Source organism: Rhineura floridana, chromosome 1, assembly GCF_030035675.1.
Source record: "Rhineura floridana isolate rRhiFlo1 chromosome 1, rRhiFlo1.hap2, whole genome shotgun sequence".
In the NCBI taxonomy this organism is placed as follows: domain Eukaryota; kingdom Metazoa; phylum Chordata; class Lepidosauria; order Squamata; family Rhineuridae; genus Rhineura; species Rhineura floridana.
This window is the reverse complement of record NC_084480.1, coordinates 299,689,016-299,704,532: the sequence shown is the minus strand read 5'-3', so window position 1 is coordinate 299,704,532 and position 15,517 is coordinate 299,689,016. Positions and strand designations below refer to the sequence as shown.

Here is a 15,517-nt window from a genome sequence, read left to right as displayed (position 1 = left end):
CGAGTGATGTGACCCTCTGGACTTTGTTTTTCAGCTTTCTTTTTACCAATCCCCTCATTTTTGTGAAGTTTCCTCTTTTGAAGTCAAATGTGGCCGTGTTGGATTATCTTGGCAATTGGCCAGTTACATGTATGTTTAATTTAATAGCACTGTGGTCACTGCTCCCAATCGGTTTGACAACACTTACATCTCGCACCAGGTCCTGGTCCCCACTGAGGATTAAGTCCAGGGTTGCCGTCCCTCTGGTCGGTTCCATGACCAACTGGTCTAGGGAATAGTCATTTAGAATATCTAGAAACTTTGCTTCTTTGTCATGACTGGAACACATATGCAGCCAGTCTATGCCCGGGTAGTTGAAGTCACCCATTACTACCACATTTCCTAGTTTGGATGCTTCCTCAATTTCATATCTCATCTCAAGGTCTCCCTGAGCATTTTGATCAGGGGGACGATAGATGGTTCCCAGTATTAAGTCCCTCCTGGGGCATGGTATCACCACCCACAACGATTCTGTGGAGGAGTCTGCCTCTTTTGGGGTTTCCAGCTTGCTGGGTTCAATGCCTTCTTTCACGTATAGAGCGACTCCGCCACCAATACGTCCTTCCCTGTCCTTCCGATATAGTTTATATCCAGGGATAACCGTATCCCACTGGTTTTCTCCATTCCACCAGGTCTCGGTTATGCTCACTATATCAATGCTCTCCTCTAAGACCAAGCACTCCAGTTCTCCCATCTTGGTTCGCAGGCTCCTAGCATTAGCGTACAGGCACTTGTAAGCAGTGTCTCTCTTCAAGTGTCTTTGGCACTTGTGGTTAGGCCTGTGGTAATTTTGCTCTTCTGAATTTATATCCTGTGCCCCTGCTCTCACAATGCCTACTTCTAGGCCTACCCCTTTTAAAACTTCATCATTTCTTTGGTTTTTATCCCAGGGGGGAGGTTTATTCCGAACCGGACCTTTCTCAGCTCCTGTCGGGTTTCCCCCCTCAGTCAGTTTAAAAGCTGCTCTGCCACCTTTTTAATTTTAAGTGCCAGCAGTCTGGTTCCATTCTGGTTCAAGTGGACTGAGTGAAGGTGGATTCCCCTCTGATTTTTATTTATTTATTTAGATCATTGCTATGCTACCTTATATTTTCAGGAAAAAATCTCTAAGCATTTTACAGCATATCTTAAAACACCACAAATCCAATGTTACAAAATATCAGAATAGAACATTACAATCATATGCAAAAAATGCAATTAAGATCCACTGTTAAAACACCATAAATTAGCAGTGAACCAAAAGATGCTGTTAAACATAAAAAATGTAAAAATCAAACACAAAAAGACAATAAAAATCCCACATGTTAGTTAAAACATCATTAGCAGGTTACCAAAATCACTGAAGTAGAAGCTGTACCCAGACTTTGCTTTATAATATCTCCCAAATGCATCCTTAGCACTCTCCCGCATAATACCTTCACGCTTAGGCCACATCCACACCAGACATTTATTCCACTTTAAACAGTCATAGCGTCTCCCAAAGAATCCTGCGAAGGGTAGTTTGTGAAGGGTGCTGAGAGTTGTTAGGAGACCCCTATTGTCCTCACAGAGCTACAGTTCTCAGTGGTTTAACAATCAGTCTCCCTTCCCAGGGATCTCTGGGAACTGCAGGTCTGTAAGGGGAACAGGGGTCTCCTAACAACTCTCAGCACCCATCACAAACTACACTTCCCAGGATTCTTTGGGGGACGTCATGCCTGTTTAAAGTGGAATAATATGGAATAAATATATGGTGCAAATGTGGCCTTAGCCAGTTCCACCGATCAAATCGCTAGCCAGTTACTTGTCATAAAGCAAAAGTCTGATCTACAAAGGATCCTTGGTGGCATTACACATAATTTACAACCAGCTCATTCATCCAACTCCATCTAGGGCAGAAGTGGAAAACTTCAGACCTGGGTGCAAATGCAGCCCTCAAGACTCCTCTATTTTGCCTCTGGGACTTTCTGCAACAGTGGAGGCTGGTGGCTCTGATGTCAGTGGGGCAGCGAATCTGCTCCGGTTTTTAGTCCGAACTTTCAAGGATCTTCAGCACCCTGGACAGCTCCTAGAAAGTTCGGACTAAAACCCGGAGGCGATTCGCTGCCCCACTGACATTGGAGCCACTGTCCTCCAGTGCTCCCCAAACTGCATCTCCTCCTAGAGGCCACACTCTCCTTCGGTGCTTTTTCCTGAATGTAATGCATCCGAGAAGTGTCATAATTCCTGTTGCTTGCCTGGGTGAAGAACTGTGTGTTGCAGGGCTGTAGAAACTTCATGACTTTTGCATGGTTGGAATGCTGCCGAGTGTACAAAAGGGAAGAGTCCCATCCATTGCTCTGCCCAGTTTTGCACTGGGTCCCACCCACCAGTGGTATGCGGCCCCCCAGAAGGGTGCCTATGAGGGGATGTGGCCCTCAGAATGAAAAAGTTTCCCCATCCCCGATCTAGGGCAATATGGTATCAAACAAAGGGCGGCAGAACTCATCCCGCCCTGTCCCCATCTGGGTAGGGCCTTACTCTGTACTTGTTTAATCTTTCACACTGAGTAGTATTAAGCAAAGAGACTGCACTCTGAAAGCATCTATCCTGTGATCATTCCAATTTAAACAACTATCACTCAGTCTCAAATTTGAGTTTTTTGGGGGGAGAGGCTCTTGAGAAGCTGAGGACCCTGCCGGGTGGTGATGCCAAGTCTGCCCAGGAGAATGATTGGCAGATTACCAGGATGGACTCATATATATCCCTTGGGCACTGTAAGAACAAGAGATGCCCTTCTGCTTCACGAAACTGTATCTCTCTATACAATTCCACCTGTTTTCTAACATTAGGAGATGCCCCGCTTAAACTCCATTATACTCAGGAGGCTAAGTCAGCGCTCCTGCTTGTAATGCTTTGTTCTGGGACTTCATCATCTACTTTTCCTACTCCAGCTGTTTCTTTCCTGGCATTGAAGATTATATCCAAACCTGCATAGCCGTTCAGCCTGAATGAATAGATCCGGTAGCTGGGAAAAGTCAATCTGCACCTGCCCAAAGATCCAGTCACATCCACCCTTCAGGAGGAAGGAGATTGCCATGTATGGAGAAGAAAGGAGCAGACCAGAACTAAATTATCACAATCCTCTCGTATATTATCTTTTCCCCAGTAGCAATAATATAGTGGCACATTCAGAAGTGCAGGGTGCCTTCATGATAGTCGCAGCCACACCTCCTTCTAAGATTATACAACCTCTAAGATTATAGAATAATCTGGCCAGGCTTGAATACTGCTTTCTGGTTCTCATTACTGTCACTATTTGACTGTCCTTTGGGAACTAATAGGAACTCCTGTTGAGCCCCAGCTCTCCCAGGAGGATCAGGGAGGGGAGTCGGTCAAGCCCCAGCTTTTCAGATAGAGCAGGGGAGGAATCGGAGGTAGATGAGGCTTTCGAGTACAATGAAGGAGGGGTTGTAGTTGACAGTCTGCCAGTTCCCATGGACAGTCCCCCCGCCAAAGCAGACCTCACTTCACCTACAGATGCCCCAACAGAGATGTTGCGGGATGACCTGGCGCGTGTGCCAACTCCACCCCCCCCAGGACTCCCCACCTGGCACTTCAAACGCTTCCCTGCCTCCTGAAGCTGAGCCGGCACCTATCGAGCCTGTACTGTCAGAGGAGCCGGCAGAGGCTCGCCCACCTTCACCCCGCATGAGACACCGTGAGAAGTGGGTCGGCGAGAAGGTGGGACTTTGCAGGAGTCAGAGATTAAGAGCGAAGACCTTTCCTACTTAAGGCGGCGCCCCCCTGACTTGGTTGCTGAGTCAACTTTCTTCACACGCTGCAGAGTATGCCTAGGTAGCTTAGTTAGGGACTGTAGTGAGTTAGCACAGCTAAGTTTATGAAACGCACTGCCTTTGACGTAACCGTTACTCTAATAAAACAGGAATTAATTCCAGTCTCGCCTCCGTCTCGTGTCTCACACTGTGGGCAGAACAACTCCTTTCACTCTGATTGGCTGCAATCAGCAGGAAACGACAAACAAGTTAGAAGACTCTTCTCAGTGGCTAACACTTCCCTTGCATGCTTATTGGCTCATAGGACCTTTAAGACATAGGCACCCTGCTGGGACCTGTCTCCCAAAACACTATTTATGTATTATTTGATTTATATCCCCCCTTCCACCCAGTAGGAGCCCAGTAAGGGGTCTAAGACTCCTCCCAAGACCCCGGACAACTACACCCCTGCCTATTAGTTGCTTTCTGAAGCTTCTACTACTTCTTTTCAGGGTTCATTAGTACCTGAGAACTCAGCAGGACACTATGGAACATGGAGATAGGTAGTTCATGGTCACCTCCTAACTGAGATAGTGAAGGTGGAAGAACAGTTATATAAACAAGGAATGGAGATGTTGGACACCAACGCCAATTGACCATGCTGGCTGGGGCTGATGGGAGTTGGATGTGCATAGGGTTACAGTCTTAAGAAATAATGTGTGAACTTTTAGAACTGCACAAGAACTGTACATTCAACTGTTGCAGTTGGCATTGTTGTGGAAACTTGTTTTCGAGTTGCAGAGATGGCGTAAATTCTGTTTCCTGATTCCTAACTGAGCAGAACAGAGGGAGATGTGTCAGCTGCCCCAGAGGATATACAAGTGAATCAGCTCTCAGAGAGCGAGCGAACATGGAGAGCTAACAGGAGTTTGGCGGGGGAGGTCAAAGGGGAGGTCCATTTAAAAAATGTTCTTGTACGGTGCACTACATACCAGTGGGACTCTCCTGTTTACCCTGAAGGAGGAGAGAACAAAGCAAAGGTCATTAAAATACAAGCAGAAAGAAAGAAAGAAAAGGCAGTATGGATGGGAAGGACACTCTACTGGTGGTGACCTGCAAGGCGTGTGCCATGATTTTTTTCTTGCCTGTGAACAACATGGCACACAAATACAAAAAGTCTAAGCTGGTGGCACTGTTGGAAGAAAAGTTGAGGAGCCTGGAACAGTGGGTGGCCACACTGAAGGGTATAAGTGAAGATGAAGAATTCTTAGATAGAACGCTGGAACAACAACAGCAAAGAGAAGTACAGGAGGTGGAAGAACAACAGCATGTTGAAGCAGAAGAAGAGACTGTTGTGCAGAGCAACAACGAAGTGGAGGAAACTCCGTGAAAAAAGATGACAATTAGGAATAGAAGAGCTAGAAGATACCCTTCACTGGTGGAACTACAGAACTGCTTCCAGGCAAACTGAGGATGAGACTATAGTCTGCAGGGGACTGCAGAATTACAGGGGACCCCATGTGACAGCGAGCAACAGGCTGAAGCTCAGTCAAGCAGAGGCAATGAAACAATGCCCCACAACAAGAAGAAGAGAATAGTGGTAGTAGTAATGCGAGGCTCCCTACCGCATGGGAATGAAACCCAAGTATGCTGAGAAGATCCATGGACTTGCCAGGTATGCTGTGTCCCTGGAGGATGGATTAGAGATGTGACGGAAGGGTTGCCATCACTTGTAAAGCCCACTGACAGGTATCCCTTTCTTCTCATCCATAAACTCAAGGACTTTGGGGCCCAGATAGATTTCTCATTCATCGTTCCGGTACTTAGAAGAGAAGTAGAAAGGGAAAGAAAGAAACTCCAGGTGAATGACTGGCTATGAAGGTGGTGCCGATGAAAGAGATTTGGATTCTGGGACCACGGGCTACACTTCATGGAAGATGGACTGCTGGCAAGTGATGGGTTGCACCTCACAAGGACTGGGAAGAATGTGTTTGGCCGTAGCATGGAGAACCTCATCAGGAGAGCTTTAAACTGAATCCTAAGGGGGAGGGAGATGTACACTTGGCAGTAATGACTAACAAAGGCTTGTGTACAGTAACAGGAACCATGAGAACAGCTCTAATGGGGCCCAGTAATAGTCTTCATAAAAATGTAGGAAGTAAGCCAGGCCATAAATCACATGGTCTTCGATGTCTATATACTAATGCCCGGAGTATGGAAAACAAACAGGACGAACCTGAACTCTTGATACAGGAGTGTAAATACGTCTTGATAGGTATAACTGAAACTTGGTGAGATGACTCTCACAATTGGAATACAGCAACTGAAGGACAAAACATGTTCAAAAAGAACAGAAGGAATAGAAAGGGAGGTGGAGTAGTGCTATATGTTAAAAATATATGTCCCTGCACAGAAATACAGGAGGATGAACTTGGTAGCTCCACTGAGAGTATCTAGATTAAAATAAATGGGGCAAGGAGTAAAACGAACATGGTGGGTGGAGTCTACTACCAACCACCCAATCAAGGAGAAGACAGATATGAAACGTTTGAAATGCAAATTGCCAGTGTTTTGAGGAGGCATGATGTAGTAGTAATAGTGGACTTCAGTCACCCCAATATCTGTTGGAAAACAAATTCTGCCAGAAATTCCTGACTTGTGTTGGTGATAACTTTCTCCTACAGAAAGTGGAGGAAGCAGCCAGAGGATCAGCTGTCCTTGACTTGATTTTAATAGAGACGACTTGGTGGATGAAGTGGCAGTTATGGGAACTCTGGGGAAAGTGACCACGCTATACTAGAGTTCTTGATTTTAAAGGAAGCAAAAGCTGAGGGTAGTCATATGCGTACCCTGGACTTCAGGAAATGTGATTTTAATAAATTCAGAACAATGGTAGGTAAGGTTCCGTGGCAAGCGACCCTAATGAGAAAAGGAGTCCAAGATGGGTAGGAGTTTCTAAAAAAGGAAATTCTAAAAGCGCAATGGCAAGCAATTCCAACAAGGAAAAAAGGAGGATGACAGCAGAAGAAGCCAGTGTGACTTCACAAGCTTAGAGATGACCTGAAAACAAAAAAGGACACATACAGGAAGTGGAAGGAAGGCCAGATGACAAAGAAAGAGTACAAACAGGTAGCTCAGAATTGCAGGGATGGCGTCAGGAAGGCTAAAGCTGAGAATGAGGTGAGGTTAGCAAGAGATGCCAAAAGCAACAACAAAGCTTCTTCAGGTACATCCATGGTAAAAGACAGAGAAAAGAAATGGTGGTGCAGCTACCAATGAAGATAGCAAAATAATAACAGATGACAAAGAAAAGACAGAAGTGTTCAATTTCTACTTTGATTCAGTCTTCTCCCAAAAAAGGGTCTATGGCCCTCCTGGGAAACCTGAAGTTGCAGCTTGAAATTGATAGAAAATGGTCAAGGAATACCTAATGACTTTGAACAAGTGTAAATCTCCAGAGACCGATGAACTGCATCCTAGAGTATTGAAGGAACTGGCTGAAGAACTCTTGGAACCACTGTCTGTTATCTTTGCGAAATCATGGAGAATGGGTGAAGTGCTGGATGAATGGAAGAGGGCTAATATTGTCCCTATCTCCTAAAAGGGCAAAAAGGAGGAACCGGGGAACTACAGACCAGTCAGCCTGACATCTATCCCTAGGAAAATTCTGGAACAGAATGTAAAGCAGTCAGTCTGTAAGCATCTTGAAAACAATGCATGATTACATGGATAAACAATGCAGTGATTACATAAATCCAACATGGATTTATCAAGAACAAATCCTGCCAAACTAATCTATCTCATTTTTTGATCGGGTAACCTCCTCCGTGGAAGACTGTGGGAATGCTGTGGACAAAATATTTCTCAGCTTCAGCAAAGCTTTTGACAAACTCCCATGATATTCTGCTTAACAAGATAGCTAAATGTGGGTGGATGGAACTATCAGGTGGATCCACAGCTGACTACAGAATCATACTCAAAGAGTGCTTCTCAGTGGTTCCTTCTCAAACTGGGGGGAGGTAACGAGCGGAGTACCGTAGGGCTTGGTCCTGCGCCCAGTGCTCTTCAGCATTTTCATTAATGACCGATGAGGAGGTGCAGGGAATGCTTATCAAATTTTATCAAATGTTTATCAAATTGGGAGGGATAGCTAACTACCCTGGAAGACGGAAACCAAATTCAAAGTGACTTTGATAGGCTGGAGCATTGGGCTGAAAACAACAGAATGAAACTTAACAGGGATAAGTGCAAAGTTCTACACCTAGGGAAAAGAAACAAAATGTATAGTTAGATGGGGGATTCTTGACTCAGTAATACTACATGAGACAAGGATCTTGGGATTGTTGTTGATCACAAGCTGAATATGTGTGAACAGTGTGATGTGGCTACAATAAAAGCAACCGCTATTTTAGGCTGCATTAACAGAAGCATAGTTTCCAAATCGCGTGAAGTATTGGTTCCCCTCTATTCAGCACTGGTTAGGCCTCATCTTGAGTACTACGTCCAGTCTGGACACTGCACTTTAAGAAGGATGCAGACAAACTGGAACAGGTTCAGAGGAGGGCAACAAGGATGATTGGGACTGGAAACAAAGCCCTATGAGGAGAGTCTGAAAGAACTGGGCATACTTAGCCTGGAGAAGAGAAGAGTGAGGGGAGATATGATAGCACTTTTCAAGTACATGAAAGGTCATCACGCAAAGGAGGGCCAGAATCTCTTCTCAATTGTCCCAGAGCACAGGACGCAGAATAATGGGCTCAAGTTTCAGGAAGCCAGATTTCGACTGAACTTGAGGAAAAACCTCCTAATTGTTAGAGCAGTACGACAATGGGACCAATTACCTAGAGAGGTGGTGGGTGCTCCAACACTGGAGGCTTTCAAGAGGCAGCTGGACAACCACCTGTTGGGAATGCTTTCATTTGGATTCCTGCATTGAGCAGGGGGTTGGACTTGATGGCCTTATAGGCCCCTTCTGACTCTATGATTCTATGATTGCAGCAACTGCAAAGGTACCATTTCATATAATCTGGGCTGTCAGCATGCCAGTAATCCCTGCAGGATATGACCATGTGAGAGCTGTCAGGTGTGAGATCTGGCCCAGAGAATGAGATGTGGGTGGTATTCATTGTCACACTAAGTTGAACATTCCTTGCTGATTGGAACATTCTTCCCCTCTCCTCTCCCCACATGCCCCCTAAATCTGTATTGAGAGTTCACCAAATACTCCAGAGCAGATTTGGGGACAATGTGGAGTGCGCACGGGGGAAGGAGGGGGATGAATGCCCTCATGCTAGCTGAAGTTGTTCCGCTCGTGCAAGAGTGTATTTGAATATCTGCCCTGTGAGTGCAGGCAAGAGTTGGACAATCAGGAATACAGAAGTGAGAAACATCAAAGGTAAAGATGAGAAACGTGATGCTTTTGTGTGGAATGTGACAGTGAGCAGTGACCAAAGAATAGACAAGGGCAAATCTTGGAGATTTTGGGAAAAATGAGAGGAGCAAGTTGGGCTTTTAGGAAAAGGAGCGTGGCAGAGTGAACGCCACTTAGTTTCATTCATTTAATGTGCTACTGCTTCAAGATCAACCGATTTGTCCTCCCCCTCCCCCACTCAAGGGATTGTTCTTCAGCAGATGTGGCTGTAAATTCTTCAGGATTTATGCTATGCAGGGAGCTTTCAGGTAACATGTGTGAGGCAGAAGGGAGCTGGAGGAAGGCCTTGGGAAGACTTTTTGAACTGAACATTTAAATCTAGGAGAAACCTCCATGCCTCATTTGTTTGTAGCTCTGAGGCATGCAGTAGATTTTAATTTTTTTATTTTTACAAAAAGGCTTTTCAAAGAATAGGCATCACGGGAGCATTTTACCTTCTGTTGAGTCTTCTTAAGGATGCATCTAGAGCAAGCACAGAAGGTTAGAGGAGGAGGAGGCACACAGCAAACTGTCCTTTGACAAACATGAGTTGCGATCGTGATGCTGTGTGACCTTGGTCATGCCACAGGCACCCGAATTGCTTTGAGATTCCTCATCACCTGGCCCCACAGAATCTCGCATGATTTTAAACTCTTATCTTTTGGATTCTGAAGGTGCCACAGGACCCTGTTTACTTTGTTAAAGACTAACAAATTCAGTGTGGCAACAAACTTTTGTTGAAGAGAGATTACTCATGTCTGAAGCAATGAGTTCTAAAAACACAGGACACTGCCATTGATCTACTTCGCTCAGTGCTGTCCACATTGGCTGGCAGCGTCTCTCTTAGATTTCAGACAGGTGTCTCTCCCAGCCCTACCTGGAGATGTTGGAGTGTGAACCTAGGACCTTCTGTGTTCAGAGCAGATACTCTACCACTGAGCTATGGTCCTCCTCTAGACCACCAGAGGCTTGTGCCACAATACCTGTTAGCCTCTAAAGTGCCTCAAGAACTCTCAGCCTTACTAAAGTGAAATATTTGGGAGGTTTTTTTCAGCTTCAGAGTAAATTCAATTTATCATGTGTTTCAAAAGGAGGAGGGTTGATTGCTCAGTAGTGAAGCATCTAGCTGGCATATATCGGATTCAATCTCTGACATTTCAAAATTTCAGTCATCAGGGCTGCCAAAACTTCCTGCTTGAGACTCTAGAGAGCAAACGTGGGCAATCAGAAAGAGCCATTAAAAGTATTATTGCCAAAGCAAAGTCTTAGCCTAAACAGGAAGCTGTTATAGTGCTTCCTCTTGAGGAGAGCCAATGGCCTGCTTGGGAGGCTGGAGTCAGCTCCTTTATTGTAAGGGTAGTCAATGTGGAGCCCTCCAGTTGTTGTGGACTGTAACTCCCATCATTCCTGACCATTGACCATGTTGACTAGGGATGATGAGTTGCTAGAAACCGCAGGAGGGACAAGTTGTTAGAAACCGCAGGAGGGACAAGCTCACTTGTGCTCAGGTCCTGCTGGCAGGTTTTCTATGGCCAACTGATTGGCCACTGTGAGAACAGGATACTGGACTAGATGGGCCACCAGCCTGATCCGGCAGGCTGTTATGTTCTTATGCTTTATGGTCAAAGGAGGCATTCCAGCCTGTTGCATTGGTGGCTCACCAAAAGATGTGCACAAGCCATTGGTTCCTGGATGTACACACAACAGTTCCTTATGGTAAGATCAATCACTGGCCCAACTCAGAAATGGACAGCTCCCAAAGATAAGAACTACCACCTTGAATCCTACAGTATATGTCTTCCTATGGAAGGATATGGCTATTAGTACACTGACATATTTGATGGAATTGTGCACAACTAACATGCATCCTGTTTTTTTCCTGTTAGCATTTTCTCTCCTGCTCTGCCTTCTGTTAGTTATCCTGAGGTTCTTGTTGCTGTTTTAAAAGAAGTTTTTCACGCTTCCCAAGATCATCAATAGCTGTGGCAGAGCGTTAGTAGAGTTTGCAAAAAGAAAGTGTGATGTAGGGCATATCTTACATGACACAGAGTTCTGAACCTTTATCTTTCAAGTTCCCAAAGTCCTTTTAATAGCAGATCTTACTTATTTTAATGAGCCTCATTATACGTAATTTGTTCAGCTCGCTTGTGCGCTGCCATATGGCTCCAGTGAATACCTAGTGAAAATGTATTTATTATCTCATAAAACATATATAAAGATGTCAAATGCATGTAATTAAAGGAATTGTCTTTTGAGAGATATATTTTATCAATTAGCCACCTGGAGCTTCCTAGCCAAATCTTAATCAGCTAGCTGACGGAGGACATCTTGAAACCATATCTGGCAAGAGGCAAGCAGAAATCTGGGTATACATATATATGTACACACACTAGCCCTCTTCAGGCATTTACAGAAATGCAATGATAATTGTACAAAGGAGGGATGGTGCCCTCCAGATGTTGTTGGACTCCAACTTCCATCAGCCCCAGCCAGCATGGGAATTGGAGTCCAACATAGAGATGTGAAGGCCAGGGGGAAAGGGGGGGGGATCCCGTGCTTTTCAAAGCATGCTTGTTTGTTTTTAAAAAAATTGGGGGGAAATGAAAAACATTGGACTGTAACATGTGAACGGACATAGAAGCTTGCTCCAATATGGGTAAGCCTTTGCATTTTAGAAGTCCATGATAAATATGACAAATATGAAGAAGAAGCAGCAGACACCAATAGTGATAGCTCAGAAAATGAGACTGGTTAAATTTCATGTAATGTTCAGCGAGTCTTGATTTCCTTCTCTCTTTTTCTCAGTTGTTTGTATGGTAATTTTATTTATTTATTTATCTATTTATTTATTATATTTAAATCCCGCCCTTCTTCCTAGAAGGAGCCCAGGGCAGCAAATAAAAACACTGAAAACACTCTAAAACATTTTAAAAACAAAAGCCTTTAAAACATAATGAGTACTTTATTTCTACTCAATGCTGTGGAGGACTAGAGGAGACATTTTCTTTCCAGAGTACATCACAATTTTCAACTGTTGCTGCTTTCCCTTTTTTATTGTTTTTGCATGGTCCTCATAAACTGGAAAAACAAAAGTTGCTATGTTATAGTTGAGCAGCTTGAAGCTCCATTTGTAACCATTCTTTTTACAAAAAATAAAAAGTGAATTAAATTTGTAATTATTGTCTGTGTAAATGTTACTTTTAATACACCGAATATGATAATTTAAAGGCAAATCAAGTTACACATAAAATATTTTATATTCCTAAAGTAACAAAGTGACTTTTGATCTGTAAAAGGTGCTAAAAAAGTAAGATTTGCATATTTTTTAGTTTGCCCCAAAATGTCAGGGTTTTTTTTGGGGGGGGGGGGACTGGGTTTTTTTCCTGACTTCAAACTTTCCAGAAATTTTACATCTCTAATCCAACGTCATCTGGAGGACACCAATTTGGGGAAGGCTGCAGTGTTGCATGAGTTACAATTTCCTGTCTCAGGTTTTAGGTTGTTTTCCTGTCCTAGGTTTTAGGTGTTACAATGCTTTGAATATTTAGTCTGAAAATGGGACATCTTGGATTGTACATAGCTTCCTATGTCAAGTAGTACCAGTCTCTGACAAAACTGCTCAACCAATAGGCTGGGGCAAGAATGCCCAGGGCCAGATGTCCAGAGGGAGGTTGCATTATAGCAGCTTGATCAGGCTCTCAGAAAAAAATGGGGTGGATTTTTTGGGAGATGGAGCCTGTACCCTCTAATTCTGAATGGCATTGTAAGATTTCATTTTCCCTGGATCCCACTGCACATCTGTTTGGTATGTGGGGGGGGCATGGCTGCACTGGGGAGAGCGTTCCATAAATGGAGAGCCATACCAAGAAGGCCCATTTTCGTGTTGCTACCCTCCATACCTCTCTCAGAGAGGGCACATGGAGAAGGGCCCCAGATGACAAATGCAGGGTCCAGGTTGGTTCATGTGCGGAGAGGCAGTCCTTTAGGTATTGAGGTCCTGAGCTGCATAAGGCTTTATAGGTCAAAACCAGCACTTTGAATTTGGCCCAGAAACTAATTGGTAGCCAGTGCAGCCATGCTACAATTGGTGTCATATGTGTCAGTCATCTTGTCATAGGTCTCTCTGCCTCATTCCTAAATTATAAGTTTGTGGTGAGAAAATAAAGGAGTCGGGAGAGTTGTGGGGAAAAAATAGGTAATTGCCTCCTTCCCTGTGTCACTATTTTCAGTCTTGTCCTCAAGTACCTACACCATGTGCTACCATTGTGGATCTTGCTTTGCTTGGTAGATCTCTGGGTCCTAGTAAAAACCCAAAGCCTGATGCAAGAGATCTGCCCACCCTTCCCCCCCAATGTATGGAATACTTGATAGGAACTGGAGGCATGTTACTAGAGACAGATGTGGAGTGACTCAGACTTATGCCACCTGTTTTATTAGGCTGTGAACTAGGGATGGAATCCTCTCCTTTTTTATTTTGTTTTTAAGTGTGGCCCCGTGGTGGCCATTAATGATCCAATTTCTTTTTCCTCCTATATCTTTCCATTTTTCCAATCTCCGATATTTTTTTTTGCTTTGCATGGAATTATCGATATTATAATCACTATTTATTCACGAGCCTGCACTGGTATCCATCTTTATTCTGCACTCTGTAATGACTGCCTGTTTACATTCTTTTTCAAGTGCACTGCAGAACAGACAGATTAAGGCAGATAATCAAGTCAGTGTCTTCCCCCTGCTGCTTACAGATAATCAAATCAGTATGTTCCCCCCTGCTGCTTACAATCAACACCTAATTCCCCCTGCTGCTTTTGGTCTGTCAGTTACAATCAACACTTCATTGGCATCAGTGAAAGGGACCACACATTTGAAGAACTCACATAGGAAGTAGATCAATAAAAGTATCACTCACGCTATCAATGATTTCAAAGCGATTTTTTTTAAAAAATCAGAAAAAAAGAAGAATCAGAAACCAGGCTCAGAGAGTTGCTACTTCAAAATTCTTTCTGCAAAGATAAAGAATATCAGAAATAATAATTAATCCAATGTCAAATCTGATTATTGCAGAAATGGACCCCATCGCTACTGTGAACACACCATACATTGAAAACCTATGGCTTCCCTGACCCACACAAAAACACCCCCTGGGAATTGTAATTTGTTCTAGGTACTGGGAATTATAGCTCTGTGAGTGATAAACTACAGTCCCCAGGATTCTTGAAGGGAAGTCATGTACTTTATATGTGTGGTATGTATGCAGCCTAAGACTTTCTCCTTAATGCTGTGTGCAATGGGAGGATGGGAAGAGGCATTTGCACTTGCTCAGTGGAAAAGGACAGGCACTCTATATGTGCTAAGGCACATTTATTATTATTATTAGTAGTAGTAGTAGTTAGTCACTTTTGTTCAAATTGAAAACCCAGAGCAATATAAAACATTAAAAACAGATATAAAAACAAGAATAAAACCATCCTAAAATACTTAAACTACATAAACACAAAATCCATCCAACTGAAAACAAACAGAAAATTAAACTCCAAAGGCCTTGGTGAAGAAATATGTCTTGGCCTAGCACCTAACAACAGACACTGATGGCACCAGGTGTGCCTCCCTGGGCAGAGCATTCCACAAATGGGGACCCTCCCCTGAGAAGGCTCGTTCTTGTGTTGCCACCCTCTGCAACTCTCTTGCAGGGGGTCACACGGAGAAGGGCCTCAGATGACGAGCACAGGTGACAACATAATTTTACTACCTTCCAGCTACCTAGTAGAAACAGCTGCTGGCTACCAAGACTGAGTGCAATTTGTTGGCTCCTGGGGCATGCCCTTCCACCATGAGTCAATCCCATACTAGCACATGCAGTTTGCACGCCCCAAGCCTAGGCCTGTACTTTCCGTCTCCTATTGGAATGGAACTGCATCCTCACTTTGCAAAGGGTTGCTTGCTTACCACATCAAAATGAACTAGCAGAGCCGCCGCCGGGATCATATCACCCCAGTGTTGGTAGATCTACACTGGTTACCAGGCCCAATTCAAGGTGTTGGTACTGACCTTTAAAACCCTATACGGTTTCGGCCCAGTTTATCTGAAGGAACGCCTCCAGTATCACCAATTATGCCGCCAAACAAGATCAGCCTCACAAGACCTTCTCTCGGTCCCACCGGTGAAAACAGCTAGGCTGGTGCGGACCAGGGAGAGGGCTTTTTCGATCGTGGCCCCCACCCTCTGGAACTTGCTTCCCTTTGACCTTCGGCATGCCCCCTCCCTGATGGTCTTTCGCCAGGCCTTAAAGACCTGGCTATTCAGGCAGGCCTATGGGGTTTCTGGGGCAGATTAA

At 44.3% G+C, this 15,517-nt stretch overlaps 1 protein-coding gene across 5 annotated transcripts in view; it reads left to right on the top strand.

Moving 5' to 3' along the window:
* SAMD12 (sterile alpha motif domain containing 12) overlaps nt 1–15,517 on the top strand; it is a 321,606-nt gene that overhangs the window by 225,201 nt on the left and 80,888 nt on the right. The window contains exon 5 of one of the 5 annotated variants that reach the window (XM_061605588.1): nt 2,952–3,176. The exons of the other annotated variants lie outside the window; for them this stretch is intronic. Coding sequence (XP_061461572.1) covers nt 2,952–2,995 — 44 coding nt within the window. The 3' untranslated portion in view covers nt 2,996–3,176. Of the gene's footprint in view, nt 1–2,951; nt 3,177–15,517 lie in introns of those variants that run through there. 5 annotated transcript variants of the gene reach the window in all.